Source organism: Cynocephalus volans, chromosome 13 (assembly GCF_027409185.1).
Source record: "Cynocephalus volans isolate mCynVol1 chromosome 13, mCynVol1.pri, whole genome shotgun sequence".
NCBI lineage: Eukaryota > Metazoa > Chordata > Mammalia > Dermoptera > Cynocephalidae > Cynocephalus > Cynocephalus volans.
This window is the reverse complement of record NC_084472.1, coordinates 56,799,300-56,821,372: the sequence shown is the minus strand read 5'-3', so window position 1 is coordinate 56,821,372 and position 22,073 is coordinate 56,799,300. Positions and strand designations below refer to the sequence as shown.

The 22,073-nt window shown below is 32.9% G+C and overlaps 1 protein-coding gene across 4 annotated transcripts in view; it reads right to left on the bottom strand.

Annotated features, from left to right (window-relative positions):
* The window catches only part of RELCH (RAB11 binding and LisH domain, coiled-coil and HEAT repeat containing), a 139,659-nt gene that overhangs the window by 59,523 nt on the left and 58,063 nt on the right, over window positions 1-22,073 (bottom strand). For 2 of the 4 annotated variants that reach the window (XM_063076759.1, XM_063076762.1), the window contains 3 exons: window positions 21,126-21,221; window positions 20,953-20,976; window positions 7,579-7,691 (listed from right to left, as the gene is read on the bottom strand). In XM_063076759.1, coding sequence (XP_062932829.1) covers window positions 7,579-7,691; window positions 20,953-20,976; window positions 21,126-21,221 — 233 coding nt within the window. The remainder of the gene's footprint in view (window positions 1-7,578; window positions 7,692-20,952; window positions 20,977-21,125; window positions 21,222-22,073) is intronic. The other 2 variants (XM_063076761.1, XM_063076763.1) reach the window with 1 other exon arrangement.

Below are 22,073 nucleotides of genomic sequence, written 5' to 3'. Positions count from 1 at the left end.
GATCCAACAGCCCGGGCCAGAGTGCACGGAACAGAGAGAAGTCCAGCACGGGAAGCGGAAGCTCAGCAGAGACCACACACCCTGTGGTACCACCCCGTGATCCAGCAGCCCAGCAGAGTCCAAGATGACCAGAGAGGTGACTCCCCAGAGAGGCCCAAGTTCCGAGGCAACCACACACACAAGGCACTAGAGGCCAACTGAGCAGTCAGGTAGGTAGCCATACCAAATTGGCAACCACAGCAACATGTTAGTTAGTCAATAGTCTCAAACCAGTAGACTGTGAAACCCCTGGCCACAATGAATAAACATCAAAAAAAAAAAAAAAAAAAAGATACCAGAAATAGAAAAAATCAAGAAAGTACACGACCAAAAGTTAATAAATCTCAAACTCTAGATCCTATAGAACAAGAAGCCCTTGAAATGACTGACAATGAATTTCGAGTGATAATTCTAAGGAAACTGAATGAGATACAAGAAAACTCAGCTAGACATCATGATGAAACGAGGAAAACTATACAGGACCTGATATATCAGCTGGCGAGGTTGTGGAGAAAAAGGAAATCAATGTCCTGAAAAAAAATGTAGCAGAACTTGCTGAACTGAAGAAGTTATTCAGCGAAATAAAAAACACAATGGAGAGTTTAACCAGCAGGCTTGCGGAAGTTGAAGAGAAAACCTTTGAACTTGAAGATGGGCTGTTTGAAATAACACAAGCAGACAAAAAAAAAAAAAAAAAAAGCATCAAAGGCATTGAAGAAAATCTGAGAGAGATATCAGACAACCTTGAGTGCTCAAATATCCAAGTCATGGGTATTCCAGAAGGGGAGGAAAACGGAGATTGCATTGAAAACATATTCAACAAAATAGTGGCAGAAAACTTCCCAGGTATAGGAAAAATCACAGATCTTCAGATCCAGGAAGCTCAACGATCTCCAAACGTATTCAACTCAAAAAGGCCCTCTCCAAGACACGTTACAGTCAAATTGACAAAACTCAGAGACAAAGAGAGAATCTTAAAAGCTGCAAGAGAGAAGCATCAAATCACCTATAAGGGAGCCCCAATCAGGTTAACATAAGACTTTTCATCACAAACCCTAAAAGCCAGAAAGGAATGGGATGATAAATTCAAAATACTAAAAGACAGAGATTGTCAGCCAAGAATACTCTACCCTGCAAGGCTATCCTTCCAAAATGAAGGGCAAATAGTATATTTCTCAGACAAACAAAAACTGCGGGAGTTCACTACCACACGACCACCCTTACAAGAAATCCTCAAGGGAGTACTGGGTTTGGTTCCTGAAGAATAACTACCACTGCCATAAAAACCCAAGAAAAATCTAAAGCCACTAGTATAATAAAAATGGCATTCATGAAGAGAAAACAAGCAAACAAAAACACTATCTACAACCTAAGGAACCAACAAACACAGAAACCAAACAGTAAATCAGAAAGCAAGGAACAAAAGACACCTAAGACAACCAAACAACCAATAAAATGCTAGGAATAAAGCAACACCTTTCAATAACAACTCTTAATGTAAAAGGCTTAAATTCCCCAGTCAAAAGACACAGACTGGCTGACTGGATTAAAATGGAGGACCCAACTATATGCTGCCTTCAAGAGACCCACCTCACCCATAAAGATTCACACAGACTAAGAGTGAAAGGATGGAAAAAGATTTACCATGCAAACAGAAAAGAAAAACAAGCTGGAGTAGCTATTCTTATATCAGACAAAATAGACTTTAAACTACAAACCATAAAAAGAGACAATGAGGGACACTACTTAATGATAAAAGGACTGATCCATCAGGAACACATAACAATCATAAATATGTACGCACCTAATGTTGGAGCAGCCAGATTTATAAAACAAACTCTATTAGACCTAAAGAAGGAAATAGACACTAATACCATAATAGCAGGGGACCTGAACACCCCACTGTCAATATTAGACAGATCATGTAGGCAAAGGATCAGTAGAGAAACACAAGATCTAAACAATACTCTAGACCAATTGGAATTGGCAGATATCTATAGAACATTCTATCCAACAACCTCAGAATATTCATTCTTCTCATCAGCACATGGATCATTCTCCACGATAGATCACATATTAGGTCACAAATCAAGTCTCAATAAATTCAAAAAAATTGGAATTATCCCATGTATTTTCTCAGACCACAATGGATTAAAACTAGCAATTAATAACAAACGAAACTCTGGAAACTATACAAACACATGGAAATTAAACAGCTTTCTACTTAATGACATATGGGTCCAAGAAGAAATCAAGCAGGAAATCAAAAAATATACTGAAACTAATGAAAATAATGACACATCATATTAAAACCTGTGGGATTACTGCTAAAGCAGCATTAAGGGGGAAATTTATTGCATTAAATGTTCACCTCAGAAGAATGGAAAGATGGCAAGTGAAGAATCTAACACTTCACCTTAAAGATCTAGAAAAACAAGAACAATCCAAACCTAAAGTTAGCAGATGGAAAGAAATCATTAAGATCAGAGCAGAACTGAATGAAATTGAAAACCAAAAAACAATACAAAAGATCAATGAATCAAAAAGTTGGTTTTTTGAAAAGATAAATAAAATTGACAAACCATTAGCATGGTTAACGAAAAAAAGAAGAGAGAAGATTAAAATAACAAAAATTAGAAATGAAAAAGGCGATATTACAACTGATTCATCTGAAATACAAGGAATCATTCGAGACTACTATAAACAACTATACGCCAACAAATTTGAAAATCTGGAGGAAATGGATAAATTTCTGGACACACACAAGCTCCCAAAACTGAACCATGAAGACGTAGAAAATGTGAACAGACCAATAACAATAAAGGAGATTTAAGCTGTTATCAGAAGGCTCCCAACAAAGAAAAGCCCAGGACCAGATGGATTCACAGCAGAATTTTACCAAACATTCAAAGAGAAATTGACACTGATTCTTTACAAACTATTCCAAAAGACTGAAACAGACACAAATCTCCCAAACTCATTCTATGAAGCAAACATCATCCTGATACCAAAACCAGGTAAAGATATAACCAAAAAAGAAAACTACAGGCCGAAATCCTTGATGAATATAGATGCAAAAATCCTCACTAAAATACTAGCAAACAGAATACAGAAACACATACGAAAAATTATTCACCACGATCAAGTGAGATTCATCCCAGGGATGCAACGTTGGTTCAACATATGCAAATCAATAAATGTGATACACCATATTAATAAAATCAAACACAAGGACCATATGATCATCTCTATAGATGCTGAAAATGCATTTGATAAAGTTCAGCACTCATTCATGACAAAGACCGTCTATAAGTTAGGTATAGATGGAAACTATCTCAACATAATTAAAGCCATATATGCCAAACCCAGTGCCAATATCATCCTGAATGGGGAAAAGCTGAAAGCTTTTCCTTTAAGAACAGGAACTAGACAAGCATGCTCACTCTCACCACTCCTATTCAACATAGTGTTGGAAGTACTAGCCAGAGCAATCAGAGAAGAGAAGGAAATAAAGGGCATCCAGATTGGAAAAGATGAAGTCAAACTGTCCCTGTTTGCAGATGACATGATCCTATATATCGAACAGCCTAAAACCTCTACAAAAAAACTCTTGGAATTGATAAATGATTTCAGCTCAGTAGCAGGATACAAAATCAACACACAAAAATCAGTAGCATTTCTTTTCTCCAATAGTGAACATGTAGAACGAGAAATCAAGAAAGCCTGCCCATTTACAATAGCCAGCAAAAAAAATAAAATACTTAGGAATTGAGTTAACCAAGGATGTGAAAAATCTCTATAATGAGAACTACAAACCACTGCTGAGAGAAATCAGAGAGGATACAAGAAGATGGAAAGATATCCCATGCTCTTGGACTGGAAGAATCAACACAGTGAAAATGTCCATACTACGCAAAGTGATATACAAATTCAATGCAATCCCCATCAAAATTCCAAAGACATTTTTCTCAGAAATGGAAAGAACTATCCAGACATTTATATGGAATAATAAAAGAACATGCGTAGCCAAAGCAATGCTGAGCAAAAAAAATAAAGCTGGAGGCATAACACTACCCGACTTTAAGCTATACTACAAAGCTATAATAACCAAAACAGTATGGTACTGGCATAAAAACAGACACACTGACCAATGGAATAGAATAGAGAATTCAGAAATCAACCCACACACTTACTGCCATCTGATCTTTGACAAAGGCACCAAGCCTATTCACTGCGGAAGGGACTGCCTCTTCAGCAAATGGTGCTGGGATAACTGGATATCCATATGCAGGAGAATGAAACTAGACCCATACCTCTCACCATATACTAAAATCAACTCAAAATGGATTAAGGATTTAAATATACACCCTGAAACATTAAAACTTCTTAAAGAAAACATAGGAGAAACACTTCAGGAAATAGGACAGACTTCATGAATACGACCCCAAAAGCACGGGCAACCAAAGGAAAAATAAACAAATGGGATTATATCAAACTAAAAAGTTTCTGCACAGCAAAAGAAACAATTAACAGAGTTAAAAGACAACCAACAGAGTGGGAGAAAATATTTGCAAAATATACATCTGACAAAGGATTAATATCCAGAATATATAAGGAACTCAAACAACTTTACAAGAAGAAAACAAGCAACCCAATTAAAAAATGGGCAGAAGAGCTAAGTAGGCATTTCTCTAAGGAAGATAAACAAATGGCCAACAGACATATGAAAAAATGCTCCACATCACTCAGCATCCGGGAAATGCAAATCAAAACCACACTGAGATACCATCTCACCCCAGTTAGGATGGCTAAAATCCAAAAGACTGTGAATGATAAATGCTGGCGAGGTTGCGGAGAAAAAGGAACTCTCATACATTGTTGGTGGGACTGCAAAATGGTGCAGCCTCTATGGAAAATGGTATGGAGGTTCCTCAAACAATTGCAGATAGATCTACCATACGACCCAGCTATCCCACTGTTGGGAATATACCCAGAGGAATGGAAATCATCAAGTCGAAGGTATACCTGTTCCCCAGTGTTCATCGCAGCACTCTTTACAATAGCCAAGAGTTGGAACCAGCCCAAATGTCCATCATCGGATGAGTGGATACGGAAAATGTGGTACATCTACACAATGGAATACTACTCAGGTATAAAAACAAATGAAATACTGCCATTTGCAACAACATGGATGGACCTTGAGAGAATTATATTAAGTGAAACAAGTCAGGCACAGAAAGAGAAATACCACATGTTCTCACTTATTGGTGGGAGCTAAAAATTAATATATAAATTCACACACACACACACACACACACAAAAAAAACCGGCGGGGGGTGGGGGAAGAAGATATAACAACCACAATTACTTGATGTTGATAGACAAGCAAACAGAAAGGACATTGTTGGGGGGGGAGGGAAGAGAGGGAGGAGGGGGGGAGGTTTTGGTAAGGGGCAACAATAATCAACCACAATGTATATCGACAAAATAAAAGTTAAAAAAAAAAACCAAACAAAAAAAACATAATAGAAAAACATCTATCTGCAGTATTTTATCCAACTGGTTCTTAGTCCACTTATCCACCCACCAGGATGTTTTGTTCAAGTCTATACTTGTACAGCTTCACTTAATGTTTAAAGGTTTTTTTTTTTTTTTTTCTTTTGTCTTTTTGTGACCGGTAAGGGGATCACAACCCTTGGCGTGGTGCCATCCGCACCGCGCTCAGCCAGTGAGCCGACTGGCCATTCCTATATAGGATCCGATCCCGCGGCGGGAGCGCCGCTGCGCTCCCAAGCGCTGCACTGTCCCGAGTGCGCCACGGGGCCGGCCCAATGTTTAAAGGTTTTAATCAAAGTTAGGCATCTATCACTGTTGCTTGATCAAAACCCATCCCCCTTTCTTTTGAGGAGTTGCCCTGATTTATGCCCCCTTTCCCCCTGTCACTAGCCTTAGGTATAACTTACTTCTCTACACAGGCATCTTTGATTGTGGGCATTACTAAGGACTAAGCAAAACAATGTATAACTCTAGCCCACACTAATTGGTTTATGGATAATCCAGTGACACAGAAATTCATATACTAAACATTTTATTTTTTATGAAGCATAACTATTAAGAGGTCATGATGTATCAAGTTCATCTGTGGGAAAGGAGGGAATACTTAGGAGAAATCAAGCATGAAAAATAAAGGCAAAGAAATATTTAAATTAGAAGTCCAAAGGTAACAGTACAAAAGCATACAAATTCAACATGTGTAACTGGAATAAACAAGAATGAAAACATAGCAGAACAGTGTGAATAAGGCCAGTGTTTCCTCTGCTTATAAAAAAAAATTCAGGCAACATTTCCTTCCAACATCATTTAATGATATTATGGTAACACAAAAATTTTCCAGGCACTATAAATAGTTGACTATTAACCTTGTTTATTATAAATGTTTAGTGTTTATATCTCAAATTTTATAGCTTTTTTGTCTTCATAGAAAATTCCAAGTTGGGATGGAAATATAAAGAAATGTCGACCTATCACTACCATAAACCAAAAGTTCTCCCCTCAATAAACAAGATTTAAAAAAACCCAACAACTCTACTTGGTTTCTGTTATGGAGCATGTCATTATAAGGCAAACCCTTAAGAAGTAGTTCAGAATCTAATCAGGTTTTATTCCTTACCTTTATAGGTTTTAGCACTCATCAAAAACAGCACTGAGAATATATGTAGGCAGATGAGGTGAGGCTTCTCTAAAAATCTGTTTCCCTACGGAGGTCACTAGATATGCCCAATTTTTCACTATACTACCTACCTATGGCTCATTGCATTTGAAGGGCAGAGGAAGAGTTGTTTTCTAGCCAATATATAATGTACCTATACCACCAGTGAGGTCCCTATTAAGATCCTCATGCTGTTTGCTCCTTCCACTGTATAATGAGGGTTCGGACATAACCTAATCACTAACTGCTATTAGAAGACTCTACCAGAAATCAGAAAAATATATTAATAGAAGACAGACTTTTCAGGTCAAAAATACCTATCCTGCAATTTTCAGAGGAGAATAATATTTATATTTTTAAAAGAAATAAAGTTAACTAAAATTTAGTATCACTTTAACATGAATTAGTCCCTCAAAAATACAAGATAATTTACAAAATATCCTCAGTACCTGTATTTGTCTAGTAAGCTTAAGACACAATTAACATTTAGAGAAGAACAAGGTATAGAATCCCTTTTCAAAGATTTAAACAATAAAAGTTGTCAGTAATTATAGTAGGCAATAAGTGCTCTAATCTAAGTAGGGTTTGCACGTATAAAAGCTATTTTTGTTTTAGGGTTTCTTTATCACAGCACTATAGTTTGAAATGCATCTCACAGTTCTTAAAACCATCAAGGAGTGATACCACAATGGTGGAAAGCTCCAGTGCCACTAAAATTGATATTGGGAAGGAAAGAGAACATGTAGATTAAAAAGCTAATCGTGATGCCAAAGTAGGAAAATTAATAAATCAACACTGTATTTATTACCCAAAGAAGTAATCACACCCACCTTTGCTCATCATCAGGCCTCTTGATCAAATTGAAAAGAATGTGGAGAAGCTGATCTCTCTCTTTAGGCTCAGGATGTAGACATGCTGTGCACAATATGAGGGGAATCAACTCCTAAGAAATATGAGGGTGGAAAAATTCAAAATAAAAATACATTGCAGAATATTCTTTTTTCCCCCAGAATATTCTTAATCGAATTAAATCTCAATATTCGAAAGAGCAAATTTAATTTTGTATTGTTGATAATTCAAGAGAAAACACTGAAAAACATTAAAACATATTTATGTGTCGATTGTGCAGAAGATGCAAATCACAATGTGATAAAAGTTACTTAAGATTCAACTAACCTTGTTTTTTTATCCAATACTTCCCAAGGATCCTATTTAACACTAAATATTATTCCATGTGACAAGCTGATATAGTAATTTTAATTTTGAAAGTGTTTTTAAGCAAGACTTAGAAAATAAAAACAACTCTTTCCACTTCCACAAGGACAGAATAATGTCTTGATACAATGTAATCATTTGTACTCATAGCACTTAACCCAGTAGATAATTAAAAAGGAGACCATTTCCACAGATGTTGGATCCTCTCAGTATTTGATGTTGAAATGTAAATGTTAAACAATATTTAGTTTGTTGCACATGCAACATGCAGAGGTAAATTCAACATTTTGTAGGAAAGTAAGAGCGAAAAGCTTACTTCTCTCTTCCAAAGAAATAATTGAAATTAAAGTTGTTTCACATTTTAATTAAATTAGGACAAAATTCTTAACACTAAAATATATTCAAACTATTATTTTTCATTTTGGAATGGATTTTTCAAATCTAATGAGAACAGAAATACACAAGCGATAAAAGAATTTTTGGAGAGAAATCTTCTAAGTCATGAAAACAATATTTTGCAGATATATTAAAGAAATCACTATAATGTAATAAGAAGGGAAGAATGATTACTCTCATTTCTCTTTCCCATCTGCCTCGGTGCCCACCACAAAGGGTTAATAAATTTAAAATAGGAACTGATCAATATGTAATAATGCATCATTATCATTATCTTTAATAACATAACAAAAAAAATAATAATATAAACTGAAGAAAACATGTAAAAAGTCTACATTGTAGGAAAAGTATTTTTCTATTTTGAAGATGCTTCCTTAGAAACAGACTAGATGATTTTTAGAGAAGTTGAGACTAAAGCTTAAAAGCATGCCTAGAAATCCCTGCCCATTTCTTTTTTTTTCAGGCTAGTCAAGTGAAGCAGTGGGAGTGGAGAAGGAACAAAAAAATCTGTAACTGGTTGTGATCAATTACTTGTAAACATGACTGCACTAAGACTGACCCCTTTCCATTATTTCTAAAGTCTTTATATATTATTTTAAAATTATAATTACATAGCATAAATCTTAAATTTGAAGGTACAAAGATGTAGAAAGAGGAGCTAAGAATGAATCTGAGAAATATAAAAGAATTTAAAACATTCTGTCATTTTCAATCTTCCTATCTGGGCACCAGTGTAAGTTTTAGATTAGTAAGTCCTTAAAAAGCAAAAGAAATACAAAATTAGGAAAAATAATTTCATACTGGGAATGGGAGACAGAGCATACATATCGATCTTATATTATTAGACAATGTTTTCACTAGAGGCTTAATATGATGCTTGATGGATTAGTCCTGATTTTGTAGGAGAAAATAAACAATCATTTATAAAATACTAAATATTCTGTCTTGTTTAGGAATTTAACAATATCAGGGTAGAAGACCATTAAAACCAGGGACCGTTCTAATCCTTAGTTGATTCCATTTAGGCTGCTGAGAACCAATAACACTGAGAGGATTAAAATACAGCACCATCAGGGTATCCTACTTAGAGTGGAACTTTAAGAATGAAAAGTAGTTTTTCTGGAAGCACTAACAAAAGGAAACTACTCTAATGCCCGAAAACCAAGACAGACCCTAAAAATTTTATTTGTACTTTCTCTTCAAGTCAGATCATTCTCTCCTGAGGGTTTCTTGCTTCCTCCTAACTCCCCTTCCTGCTGTCCCACTGTCTCTACATGTATACTTCTTATATTATTTTTTCCCATTATCTTCCTAGTGTATTACTCTTTAAAGATAAAATTATAAAATGAAGGTAAGATATTTGCTATAATTGCAAATACACATACACAGTTTAAAATATGGAGTATATAATCTTTAGCTTCTTTATTTCAAAAACAAGAATATTTTGTTGCTGTTTATTCTTTATGTGTTACATTTTCTTTTTGTTTTTTCTTTCTTTTAATCATGAGGCTTAGTGATTCTTAATCAAAGAGGAAGTTTACGTTATACATTAATATATAGAATCCTTTAACTGGCAAATGGCTACAGATGTGCCAAACTAAGAACACTGGCCTGGAAGCTAGAAAAGTTCTGTCTTGTTTACTCCCTAGCACCAAAGAATCTATGGAAAGGCACAAACTTCTCTGACTTTTTAGTTTCCTTAAGTGAAACATGTAAGAATTAAGATTAATGCAGAAACGGAAAATATCTTACATATATTCTGTAATTTCCTTATCTACTGCTATTAATTTTTTCGTGTGAGATCAAAGTTGGCCTCAAAAATCCTTCTCAATACAGGACTTAACATTTCTCAACACAGCAGCCATTACCAATCAATCCAAATTGACAGATCAGAGGAAAAGCTTCTGTCAGTCCCTGTCCCTTGAACTCTAAAATCCTCTGAATTTAAGCCTTTGAAGATAAATACTTTTCACTTTTGAAAATCACAGTTACTAATAATTCATATTGCCATTTGATTTTATTTCTTCCTGGAAAAATCAACAATATATGGAAGTCAATGCCAATAATTTATAGTTGATTCTCCATGCCAAGGAGAATTGGGTAAACCCTGGCACATTAATGGGCATGGCAGTTACAACTCAATTTGTAAAGTATGCCACGTGGCCACCTCCTCTTATAGCAACATAAAGCTGAGAAGAGGTCGAGTAAGTGTTTATAGAAATATGTAGAAACTGTATTCTGTTTCTGATAGATCCAGCAAGGAACACTATTAGGATTTTAATTGCTAAATTGGGACTGGCCCCAAATATCCTAATTTCTCTCTCATTCATTTATTTACTCACAGCTTATTTGCACCATTCTTGAAATAATGAATTCTGTAAGTATATATCTGCTGTGTTATTTATTCATATTTATTTATTGTGAATTCATCTCTTTCAAGCCTCTGAAGCACTGATACATCCACAATGGAATTTACCATTTCCACACTATTTGTAAATTTATAGACTTGAATCAATATTCTACCCTTGACATCATCTCTCCAATTGAAGAACTCTAGTCTTTTAAAAGTTTTCCTTATAATTCTGAATGCAATACTTAAAAATTGGTGGCTAAATTTCTATCACAAGGCAAGGTGATAGTGTTTTAAAAATGTCTTTGAAAGATTAAATATAAAAATATGTACTAAGAATAATAGAGCAATGTAAGACATCCTATCTAAAAGCTTAAAGATTTTTCACGTAAGAAAATCCTTAAGCATATTAGATTTGATGTCTCATATAATATTAAAATAATAATTAATAATAACCATGGTAAGACAATACCTACTGCTTCACTAACATCAATCCAAAAGGTAATTATTTTCCCACATAAGAAAACTTATGTGTCTATATTTCAAGGCAACAAGAATCTTAAAAATGTTAAACATGCTTTGCCAACTGGCATAGTACTCAATAATGTGTTCTGAAGACAGGAAATCAGTGCAGTAATTCTACTGCAAAATTTCTCATACTTTTAGCATTCATTAATAGAAGAGAATTAGCATTTTTCACTTTATCCAAGTAAATGACATTTGCTTTAACTTATTTTGATTTTGCAATTTTAATAACAAAACTAGTTCTCTCTATTTGAAGAATCTCCCACACCTTAAGTCCTAGGTTACCCACAGAATTTTGTACAAAATGAAATTAAAAAGGCTTCTAGCATTTTAATTCTTTCAGTCTTACAAGTAAAACAAAATAACTTCTAATGATAAATGAAAAATTTCCTTAGAGATAGTAAATCTTTGGAGATTTTTTACATTTGATTTTATTGATGTTTTTGCTTAACTTTCTTAGTCTTAAAACAAACTTCCAAAATATTTCCTAGGTACAGTCTGATTTTCTAAGACTTCAACATTTCAGGATTTTAAATCTTTAAAAATACCACCTGAGAATATATATGTATATTCATAAGCAGGAAAAAGCATCTAAAAAGGATCTAAAACAATGTGAATGGTTAGATGTTAAGGGGAGTAATGAAGCAGAAAATGAAGGAGGGCAAATTTTAACGTTAAAAAAAGACTATGAACGATAAATGCTGGCGAGGCTGTGGAGAAAAAGGAACTCTCATACATTGTTGGTGGGACTGCAAAATGGTGCAGCCTCTATGGAAAATGGTATGGAGGTTCCTTAAACAATTGCAAATAGATCTACCATACGACCCAGCCATCCCACTGTTGGGAATATACCCAGAGGAATGGAAATCATCAAGTTGAAGGTATACCTGTTCCCCAATGTTCATCGCAGCACTCTTTACAATAGCCAAGAGTTGGAACCAGCCCAAATGCCCATCATCAGATGAGTGGATACGGAAAATGTGGTATATCTACACAATGGAATACTACTCAGCTATAAAAACGAATGAAATACTGCCATTTGCAACAAAATGGATGGACCTTGAGAGAATTATATTAAGTGAAACAAGTCAGGCACAGAAAGAGAAATACCACATGTTCTCACTTATTGGTGGGAGCTAAAAATTAATATATAAATTCACACACACACACACACACAAACCGGGGGGGGAAGAAGATATAACAACCACAATTATTTGAAGTTGATACGACAAGCAAATAGAAAGGACATTGTTGGGGGGGAGGGGGGAGGGAGAAGGGAGGGAGGTTTTGGTGGTGGGGAGCAATAATCAGCTACAATGTATATCGAAAAAATAAAATTAAAAAAAAAAAAAAAAGAAAAAAAAAAAAAAGGCATGTTAATGTAGATAAGGCTCTAAGATTTGAAAGGAACCCAAAATAGAAAAGGAAGCATTACATTCGAATCAGATGCCAAGGAGTAAATGTTTGAGTATTTCAGACAAAATGCTACCTACTCCTAGAAAGGTAAGACATTATTCCAATAAAGCATAGTCCCCTGCTTGCTCTCATCATTCCATTAAAATTTTCCCTAGAATTCAAGCCCCATTTAAAAGTTTTAGATAGTTGTTATTCTTGAAATTTCCACCTAGTCTTTTGTTTAGGAATTAAGCAATAAGGAATTGTAATTTAAATTCAAGTACTGACAAGTTACTTAATTTACTTTATCCCTCAACTACAGCATAATTTTTGCATAACCCAAAACTAAAACCCACATTCACTTAATGAATTCTGAAAAGGAAAAAAATTCAGTAAAATTGCTATAATTGAGCCCAGTATTGTAAGAGAGTACATTTCATTAAAATTCACTTAATTTGCTTATACTATAAATAGGAAACATTTCTCATTTATTGATGTAATGTTTTGAGATCTACACTCACATAGGAATATCCTTACTTCACTGGAAGTGGTTTTCCTTGAATCAAGAATGTTTTCAAAATCATGTGATCTATGTAACTATGTATCTATCTATGTATCTGTCTATCTCTTTAAAAAAAAAGTAATATAATTCTTTTGAATAATCCAAAGACAAGAGTAAACAATTGGGGAAAGAGTGAAAATGACTGAAGAAGGAAAGAAGGATAATAAGCAAAAAATAAAATAAAAACTATACTGAGGCAGCTAGGATATCCCTGGAGATATCAAATATAAGGTGACAATTAGCATATTGATAAGCCAAGATACAAGTGTGTAAAATTTAATACATAGCACAGGAAGCACCGAAGAATCCAACAAAAGACTGGTCAATATAAGACAAGAAAAATCTAGCAGAAGTTAAATTTTGACGAAGAGAGTACTCAGGCAATAATCAGTGGAGAGAGTTAAAATAAGCAAATTGCATGCAGAGAATTTTTTTGGCTAGAAAGGCAGCCTATAATTAGGTAGAAATTAAGTTGATAGCCTTTATGCTAAGCTTGAAGTTGAATCTGAAAGGGAGCATAATACCTTGTTAGGATAAGCAATAGGGAACAATGAAAACATAACTTCCAAGAATCAAAATAAGACAACTATGTTTGGAGAAGAGTTTATGTACCAGTTGTGTTCAAGATAAAATGGAAGAGTCCTCTCTAGGCAAAGGAGTGCCAGTGAAAGTTGGTTATTATAATTAAAGCATGAGAAAGTGGCCTGGAATAGAGAAAGTCTACAAAACTATATAGTTGAGGTTCACATACTCAAATGACTATGAGGGTCAAAAAGATAGTGTAAACACATAAAATAAAGAATGCAAGGAAAACAATAAGCAAACATGATGATAAACACAACTAATCCTGGGTTTCAGTGATTAGGAGCAATAAGGTATGGTAGTAACAACTATGGCTAAGCCAGAACATTTGTATTTTTAGTTAAAATATCTTTGTTTCTAAAATAACTAGCAAATCATTTTAACATAATTGAGAAGGCCAAACAAAACCTATCTGTGAGCCTGCGTTAGTTTGTGGATAGAATACAACCTTTAATTTAGATTTTTCATTGAAATTGTCAGGATGTTGATATTAATATGTAAAGACTAAAAATAAAGACAGACATTACAAAGACTAACATAAGGGAAAAAAAGCCATGATTACTCACCACCGGAAAACTTCTACACTTCAAGGGCTGCTTAAATATCTATTCTTAGAATTATTAATATCTATAATTGCTGGGGCTCAATCTTCAGGAAGCCTAATTGAAGTACTGTAATGAAGTACTTAAGTATTTAAGTACTGAAGTATGAAATGAAGTATTTAAATCTCAATATTGCTTAAGAGCATGAGATTTACTCCTAAATTAAACACATATAACACACATCCTAAATTATTTATTTTACTACACTAGCTACCTTACTATATTTATCTACCATACTACTATATAAATCTCATAAAGTTATAATCATTTGGCGCTATTACTACTCATATAAAAATTTTTCTGTGAAACAAACATGACCATCAATGTAAAAGAGCAAAGTCTAGTTTCTCATAAGATGGGCAAGTCTTTAGAGGAACCAACTACTTTAAGAACTTTTAGGAAATTGATTCTCTCTTTTGTCTTTTTTTAAACTACAGCTTTGAGATATATTTTATATACTGTAAAATCCATCCATTTCAAGTGTACACTCAATGGCTTTTAGTATATTCAGAGTTGTACAACCATCACCACAATCTAATCTTAGAACATTTTTCAACATCCCAAAAGGAAGGCTTATGCCCATTAACACTCAGTCCCCATTTCCACTCCTATCCCAGCCCTAGGTTTCTCCTTTGCTTTTCCAAATAAGCTAGCTGAAAGCACATATTTCTTTGGCATAGAATAAAAACAAAAGTTAAATTTTGACATATTAATCTAAAAAATGCTTTTAAAAGCAACCGTTTATGAAATTTCATTTTTAAATTACAAAATTTCCCCTTCAGATGCATTTAAAGCAGAGACTGTGAAAAATCAACTTCTTTAGCCTATTTATATACATACATCAAATGATAAATATGTTTAGTTTATAATTTAGCTTCAAAATTCAAGTTTCCTCAACCAACCCATTAAAGTGAACTAATGTACTACATAAGCCACATACAGAAAATTAGTCCATTGTTTTATTTTTTCAAAATGAATAGGCAAGGAAGTCTTTTTAAATACAAATTGGTAAAAAGAGACTACCATTATTTCACAGAACCTAAGATGTACATTTTTTCACTTTTTATCATCTCTGAAATTGGGATGCATCTTACAACAGATAGCATGCCATAATTTAGGATTCTTTTTCTTTCTTAAAGGCACACTATTTTTGCAACCAATTACATTTTAGATTTGAAATATGGTATCCTGAATTTTAAAATTGTTGTAATTGTAATGTGAAGATTGAGTGAGGTTGTTACTTTTCTTTTCTTAACAGAAAATAAAAACAAATAATGCTAATATTTATATTCATGGTGCTTTCCACATTTTTAAAAAATAATAGTTTAAATTATTAGACAGCTTTGATTCAAACTTTATCTCACTCCCTTTAAAACAGTGGGTGATGAAATAAATTGAATGGACCATAAAGAACATTTTTTTCTTTTTTATTGCTTTATTTAGGAATTTTTTTCTTTATTGTTCTAAAATATAAAATTATGTTTGATATTGCTTGTCTTCTATTTTAACTTTTTGTAATTAGTAAAGGCAATACTGATTTGTAAAACTTTTAACTATATATGTAAGTATATATTGGAACATGATGTAAAATGTTTTTCTTACTGAAATTATAATCACATAAAGTTTGAAAACATTAATTTAGAAAACATTTAAAAGACTATTAAAAAACTACATATTATGCAGCCTTAAGAAGGAGAAAGTTCTTTAAATACCAACATAAAAAACAAAACATTAAGTGGAAAAAAAGCAAAGTAGAGAATAGTACAGAAGATGGAACCATCTGTTTAATCATGGAAAAAAATAATATATTTGAATTTGTTATACATGCACAAAATACCTTTGAAAGAATACAATACAATACAGTTCCACAATAATAGTTGGAGACTTCAATACCTTACTTTTATAATGGGGACAGAACATTTAGACAGAAGTCAGTAAGGAAATAGAGGACTTGAACACAATAAAATAAGTAGATCTAACAGACACACAGAACACTCCATCTAACAATAACAGAATATATGTTCTTCTTACATGCACAGGGAGCATTCTCCAGGATACATCACATATTAGGCCATATACAATTCTTAGTGAATTTAAAAAGATCAAAATCATAGAAAGTATTATCTCTAACCCCAACAGAATGAAATTAAAAACGATTAACAGAAAGAAAAATGAAAAATTCACAAATATGTCTACTAAACAACACACTCTTAAACAATCAATGGGTCAAAGGAAAAATCACTAAGGAAATTAGAAAGTAAGATGAATGAAAATGAAAACACAACATACCAAAACTAGTGAGATAGAGCAAAAACAGTATGCACAGGGAAATTTATAGCTATAAACACCCACATTAAAAAAAGAAGATCTCAAGTCAACAAACTTACTTTGTATCTTACAAAACCAGAGAAAGATCAAAATAAACCCAAGGCCAGTGGAAGGAAGAAAATTATAAAGGTTTCAGCAGAGAAAAATGAAATATAGACTAGGAAAACAGAGAGAGAATCAACAAAATCAAAATTGGTTCTTGAAAAGATCAACAAAATTGACAAAACTTTAGCTAGACTGACTAAAAAGAGAGAGAGGAGATGCAAATAACTAGAATCAGAAATGAAAGCAGGGATGTTAGAACCAACCTTATGGAAGTTAAAAGAATTATAAGTGAATACTATGAATAACTATTCATCAACAAATTAGGTAATCAAGATTAAATGAACCAATTCCTAGAATCACACAAATTACCAAAACTGACTACAGTAAAAAAATCTCAACACACCTATAACAAGAAAAGAGAATGAATTGTTTATCAAAGACTTCCCAACAAAGAAAAGTCCAGGACCAGATGGCTTTACTGGTGAATTATAAAAAACATTTAAGGAAGAATTAACACCAATCCTACTCAAATTGATTCATAAAATGGAAGAGGAGGGAACAGTTCCTACATATTCTATGAAGCCAGCCTTAGCCTGATACCCAAACCAGACAAAGATACCAAAAGAAAACTATAGACCAATATCTCTTATGAATACAGACACAAAAATGATCAACAAAATATACCAAATCCAAAAGCATGTTAAAAGGATTACAAACCATAAGTAAATAAAATGTATACAAGGAATGCAAAAGCGGTTCAACATAAAATCAATCAATGTAGTATACCACATTAATAGAAAAAAGGAAAAAAAAATTACATTATCATCTCAACAGATACAGAAAAAGCAAGTGATGAAATTCAGTGCCCTTTCATAATAAAAACACTCCGTGAAACTAGGAATGGAAGGAAACTTCTTTAACATAACAAAGGGCATTTATAAAAATCTTACAGCTAATATCATACTCAGTGGTGAAAGACCGAAAGCTTTCTCCCAAAGGTCCCAAAACACTGTTATTCAACACTGTACTGGAAGTCCAGAGCAGTTAAGCAAGAGAGAAAAAAAGCTATCCAAACTGAAAAGGAAGAAGCAAAACTACCTTTATTTGCAGATGACATGTTTCCATATATAGAAAATCCCATAGAACCCAGAAAAAAACTACTAGGGCTAATAAACAAATTCAGCAAGGTTGCAAGGTATAAGATCAACACACAAATATCAGTTGTGTTTCTATACATCAGCGATGAATAACTAGAAAAGAAAACTTAAAAAAAAATTCCATATACAATACCATCCAAAATAACAAAATACCTAGGAATAAATTTAACCAAGGAAGTGAAAGACTGTACACTAAAAACTGCAAAACACTGCTGAAAGAAATTAAAGACCTAAATAAATGGAAAGACATCCCATGTCCATGAATTGGAAGACTTAACATTGTTAGGTTACAATATTACCAAAATGATCTATAGATTCTATGTAATTTCTATCAAAATTCTAATGACCTGTTTTACAGAAATGGAAAGCTGAACATCAAATTCGTACAGAACTGCAAAAGTCCCTGAATAGCCAAATAATACTGAAAAATAAATCAAAGTTGGAGAATGTGTATTTCACAATTTCAAAGCTTGCTTCAAGCTACAGTAATCAAAACAGTGTGATACTGGCATAAGGACAGATTTACAGATCAATGGAATAGAATTGAGAGTCCAGAAATAAACCCAGACAATCTACTGCCAAATGATTTTTGACAAAAGTGGCAAGACCACATTCAATAGGGAAAAATTTTCTCTTGAGCAAATGTTGCTGGAACAATTTGATAGTCACAGGAAAAGAACAAAGTTGGACAATACTTCACTCCATATACAAAAATTAACTCAAAATGGATCAATGACCTAAATATAAGAACTAAAACTATAATACTATTAAAAGAAAACATAGGGATAAATATTCCTGACCTTGGATTTGGCAATGGATTGTTAAATCTGACACTAAAAGCACAGCAACAAAAGAAAAAATAGATAAGTCAGATTTCAGAAAAATAAAAACATTTGCCATCAAAGGATATTACCAAGAATGTAAAAAGACAACCTATAGGATAGGAGAAGATATTTGCAAATCATATATATGATAAGGGTTTAATATCCAGAATATAGAAGTATAAAGAATTCTTACAACTCAAAAACATGAAGACAAACAATCTAGTTAAAAACTGGTCAAAGGATGTGAAAGAATACACCGGAAAATAGTAAAACTGGCTATGGTACATACATGGGACAGTGGCTCAAGGACAGGAAAACTAGAAGAATTTTCACTGTATATCTTTTTATATTTAAAAAGTGCTAAACAATGTGAGCATATTATTTAAAACCTTAATCCCTGTTTTTAATGCTTTATTTATTTCATCAGTTAGGATATTATGATCAATCAGTTTACTGAAGGACATGTTAATTGTAGTGATATAGCAATAAAAAGGCTTATGCTGACAAGAGAATATACATACAACTTGAGAAATAAGAAAAAATCAAAATATTAATCCTTCAATCACAGGAACTTTAAAAAAATATAGGATTAAGAAACAGGGGTAAAACATTAAAAAGTAATTCAATATTAAGGGATGTAATGAAACAAAGTTTTGTCCTTTTATGCCGAGGGATTGGTTTTAAATCAAACTAAGATATATTTCATAATTTTCTAATTAAATTTTGAGGGAATAGAACTTTGTTTTATTATCAATGGCAAATTTTTTGATAAAATAGAACAAGGTACAAATAATTAAAAAGATAATGATTAGTTCTTCATGAAATTATAAGTACTTACATATTTTAATAAAAAAAATTTAAAATCAGCCAGAAAAGTAAACATCATACCACAAATTATATATATGTGTGCATGTATGTATGTATAGATATATAAGTAAATATATCTATACATATAATGTATCTGATCTGATGATGCAAATTTATAAATGCTTCATGCAGTACAATCAATCAGATTTTGGTGGTACAGTTTTTTAATGATAATACGGTAAATTAAAGTAAAAAAGCTAAAACTGCCTCTCATGATAATTAGGTTTCTGTGATATTTTAAAGATTATATTAAGGAAATATACAAAAAGGGATGCAAACATTAATGCATTACATGGACTATGTTACAAGCTGAAAAAGGACAAGAAGCTCAAACACCATTCTGCCAGGCAGAACTGCAAAACAACTTGAAATTGAACACTGATCCTTCAAGACACAGAAAACTTTCCACACTTAATATCTTATGACTATATTAAATAATTAGGTAAAAATAAAACCATCAGCAAGAAAACATAGTCTTTATCAAAATATCTATAGGAACAAAAATTTTCTAAGCTCTGCATGTTTTCTTGAGGATCAGTACAAATTTCTTGTGCTAAATGAGTAATTAAGGATAAGCTTTAAATGGGTTTTGCCAATGCATTATGTACCTATCATACTGTAGGTCCCATGAATTATGAGTAAAATCAGTAAATATTAAGAAGATAATCGTAGAAACTATGATATATTCCAAAATATTCTTCATCTACGTTTTATGAAAAATTTTGTGAACTAGGAATTTATCTCATGAACTGAATAATTCAAGTAAATTATCTTACTTGCAAATAAATCATCTACTGTAATTTAAATGAGATCACAGATAACTTTTCATTAATCTTTTATTGGCTAAATGTAACTATACTTAATAAAGATAATTTCCTATAGCATTTATGGCTCATAACACAGGTTATGTGGATAAACTATATTTGTAACTATATTTTGGGTATTTACAGCATCTGTCAACAACAGGTTAATTAAAAGAAAAACAAAAAAGTTACTTTTAAAAGTTATTGCAGTCAATATTATGACTATCCTATCATTATAAGGTAAGTGTACTTTATTGCCAAACAAACATAATAAAACTAACATTTATAATAGGCAACTACAAGTACATTTAAGAAAAGTTACATTATTAGTCCCTGTTAATTTTCAAAACAAAGAGTGTCCATTTCTCTAGATATATCAAACATATTATACCAAGAACAGACATAAAATAAATTAGCTGACTGGTAACACAAAAAACAAACAGTGTTTATGGCACATAAATGGACCTACAGTAATAGTTAGTGCTGCAGAAGCTAATAATGCTTTTAGCAGAATTTAAAAAACATGAATATCATGCAGTTTTACTGAACTCACCTGACAGAGATGTAAAACCATTCTCTAGGAGCAGAGATGCATGCACAAAAGTAAGAATATGATTGCAAGAAACAGACTTTCACAAAATAAAAATATAACACTAAACTTCAAAATGACAAAAAAATGGACAACATGATGAGATTATTGGGATGAAAATACTTTCAGTGTCTTACCTCTCTCTTTGCCAACAGCACATTAGGAACAATGTGTGGCAGGCAGCGTCCCAGCATTAACATAACGCTTTTTTCACTGTCTGCAATCCGAGAAACCTAGAAAACCAAAGAATGAATAAACTATGACAGTGGAGAACTGGCATGTAAAATTTTATACTTTACACCCTGCCACTTCTGCTCTAAACACACATTCTAACATTTTAAATTACGATAATAATAACAATAACAGCAGCAACAGTGTCCCCAAATAGCATCAACATTTTTGCAGGCCAGAAATGGATTTAAAGTACTAGTAAAAAACAAAAGTGAAGCCAGGGAGGCCTAATAGGTTTAGTTCTGGGAACTAGTAGGGATAGCACAGTATTAGGGCAGCTTCAATGTCTGTGTCCTCGAAAAGATGCCCACAAAACTGCAGTCACTGCCTAAGATGATAGTGTGTATAATGAAGGTGCACACAGGATGGCCCTAGGAAGCTGACCCAGTCTTAAAACGAGGACTGCCAGACTGCATCTAAACCATCCTCTAGCACTTTAATATTCTCAGTGACACTGTCAGATAGAAGCCCATGAGAAGTCAAAAGGAATCAACCACAAAACAGAAACAGAGGAGTGAATACAAAGGTAGGAAAAAAACTAATAATAAAATAACCTTTCAAAATGAATTTGCAACAGCAATGACAAATAGTTGAGAAAAACCAATCTTCAATCAGCTATTGAAGACAACCATTTTTAATGAAATGAAAATAATGGATTAATCTAAAAATAACTGAAATATAAAGTGTTCATTTAAGTTGGCTTTCTGAATTATATCCCGTAGATGCTACCATTAGACATAACATTAAAAACAGACATTATAGAAGGTTATTTTAATATTAATAAACAAAGTTTTATTCCAAAGAACAGAAATAATTAACTATCTTCCTTAAAAGTTTAAAATTTTTGAAACTAT